General features: G+C 40.2%; 1 protein-coding gene across 1 annotated transcript in view; it reads left to right on the top strand.

The window, feature by feature from the left end:
* LOC106511442 (leucine-rich repeat serine/threonine-protein kinase 1) overlaps positions 1–2903 on the top strand; it is a gene marked incomplete at its 5' end in the record, with an annotated part of 13547 nt that overhangs the window by 8928 nt on the left and 1716 nt on the right. Inside the window, 1 exon segment of the mRNA XM_014000199.1 lies at positions 1020–1466. Within this exon segment, the coding sequence (XP_013855653.1) occupies positions 1020–1466 (447 nt within the window).

Genomic DNA, 2903 nt, shown 5'->3' with positions numbered 1-2903 from the left:
TATGCTACAGTCTACATGTTACAGTCTATATGCTACAGTCTACATGCTACAGTCTACATCTTACGGTCTACATCTTACAGTCTATATGTTACAGTCTACATGTTAGTCTATATGCTACAGTCTACATGTTACAGTCTACATGTTAGTCTATATGCTACAGTCTACATGTTACAGTCTACATGTTACAGTCTACATGCTACAGTCTACATGTTACAGTCTACATGTTACAGTCTACATCCTACAGTCTACATGTTACAGTCTACATGCTACAGTCCACATGTTACAGTCTACATGTTACAGTCTACATCTTACAGTCTACATGTTGCAGTCTACATGCTACAGTCTACATCTTACAGTCTACATGTTACAGTGTACATGTTACAGTTTTATTTACAGTCTATATGCTACAGTCTACATGTTACATTTTACATCCTACAGTCTACATATTACAGTCTACATGTTACAGTCTCTATGCTACAGTCTACATGTTACAGTCTACATGTTACAGTCTGTATGCTACAGTTTACATCTTACAGTTTACATGTTAGAGACTACATGCTACAGTCTACATGCTACAGTCTACATGTTACAGTCTACATGTTAACGTCTACATGCTACAGTCTACATGCTACAGTCTACATGCTACAGTCTACATGTTAAAGTCTACATGTTACCGTCTACATGTTATTGTCTACATGTTACAGTTTACATGTTACAGTCTACATGTTACAGTCTACATGCTACAGTCTACATGCTACAGTCTACATGCTACAGTCTACATGTTACAGTCTACATGTTAACGTCTACATGTTACAGTTTACATGTTACAGTTTACATGTTAGAGTCTCCATGTTACAGTCTAAATGCTACAGTCTATATGCTACAGTCTACATGCTACAGTCTATATGCTACAGTCTACATGTTACAGTTTACATGCTACAGTCTACATGTTACAGTCTATATGCTACGTCCTACATGCTATTTGAACTCAGTTTTCTAAGATTTTGTTCCTGTTTCAGCTGCAGGGAGATCAGTCCTTTTCGGGACATCTTTAACGTGAAGCGTCCTGCAGGTGTTGCTACGGTGACTGCTGATGAGAGCAACACATCTTACCCCAATGGGAATGTGGACTGGACAAGTAGAGAGGTTACCGTGTTCCACAGCAAGGAGGCAGGAACTCAGATCATCCAGCACCAGGACTCTGTGACGGACTACTGTTCCATTGTGTCCAAGTCCTCTCTGGAACCTTCAGAGTTGGACTCTCTGAGCCCCACAGACTGCAGTTTGTCCAACAGTGGCAGCTGTGTGCTGCTCAACACAGAACCAGTGGATTCAGGTGGGGACCAGGATCAGCAGGGATCCACCAACACCAAACCTGGATCTGCAGAGACCATGGAACCCTCAACATCCCAGCTTCTGCAGGCCTTCACTTTGCTGCCGGTCAATGGGTCYCTGTGGATCCCCAGGTACAGAAAAATGTCCTCATGTAGAGTGGTCCTGCTGGATGACACTGCAGGTCAATTCTGTCTTCTCTAAAGCCAAACAACAATTCAGGTCTTTCTGTTGGGAGGTTTTCCAACCCTGCATGAGGGCTRGAAAACTAAAAACCACAACAGAAACTAGAACTAGAATAGTTCCTGAAGAAACTATGAAAGGGTTTGTCACATGCCATCCAATTTAATTACAGATTTCAATTTACTGTTTATTGGAGATCCCTGTGATCTACTACCATCCCGAATTGGAGATAAATATGTCAATATGTTATAGTCAATCATGCATTTTAGCTATGGCGGCCATCTTGGAGTTTTCATTTGGCTTCAGTAGATGATGGAGATCCTTCATAGCTACCAACACACCAAATGTTAGCTAAAAGTGTTATAAAGTGGCCGAGTTATTGTGGTTTTGTCAAAGCTTGTTCCTGGCTACTACTATACCAGTTTTCAGCTCTGTAAGTCTTAAAATGGCTGAATTAGAGCATTTTTTAAAAATTAGCATTAGTGTTTAACTGAAACTTCTGATTAGCATTCAGAATGCGTTGAGTTAGCTCTCAGCTACCACCCCACCAAATTTTAGTTTATCTTAAAACTGCTGAGCAATGTGGGAGCCATGTTGGTTACATAAAGGCTCGGTTATTGTCGCGCTTTGGGTGGTCGCAGAGTGTGTATAAACACCACGCCAGTGGCGGAGGTGTTTATACTTGGCCCTTACGTTGTTGTAGATTTCTGCAAAAGGACATGTGGAAGTACACTTTATAACTTGTGAAATGTTGTAAATAGGAGAGCAAAAGCATRACGAACAAACATGCTATTTGAATGGATTGCGGCGCGCGCAGACTTTGCAGAGTTTCAAAATTTTGGAGGAGCACGACCACGCACTGGGACCCCGCGTGGGGCCAATGCAGGGGGGTGGGGACAGCGCAGTTGTGTCACTTTTGGCGACCATAAACAAGGCTCAAAGCTCCTTGTTCTGTCACTCAAAGGCTACTCTGCCCAGCAACAGCCTCAGAAGGCCTCACTCAGAAGGCGCGTGATTCTTTTTTTGCGGCAACATTTTGGCTTCAGTACTTTTGAACAAAAAAAGTGTAAAATTTAAATTTTAAATATTTTGTTACATCACTGACATGTTTAACAATAAGAAATTAATAATGGTCAAGCTCAGGGCTGGATAAAGTAATAATTACAGGTAGTTTTTAACACCATTGTCTCTAAATTTGTTCCACCCTGTTAGGGACATTTACATATAGACCACAAATAGTTAAACATGTAAATATTGATAAATAATAACTTTTTTCTTAAAAGGAATATATCACTTTTGTTTTATTTTAGAAATTGTAACATATCATGTAGTTACGAATCATTTATGTCAGTATTGTAAAAAATGTTTTTTTACACATTATTACTGAC

The sequence above is a fragment of the Austrofundulus limnaeus genome, unplaced genomic scaffold, assembly GCF_001266775.1.
Source record: "Austrofundulus limnaeus strain Quisiro unplaced genomic scaffold, Austrofundulus_limnaeus-1.0 Scaffold2797, whole genome shotgun sequence".
Classification (NCBI taxonomy): domain Eukaryota; kingdom Metazoa; phylum Chordata; class Actinopteri; order Cyprinodontiformes; family Rivulidae; genus Austrofundulus; species Austrofundulus limnaeus.
The sequence above is the reverse complement of the archived record's forward strand: the minus strand, read 5'-3'. Positions and strand labels throughout refer to the sequence as shown.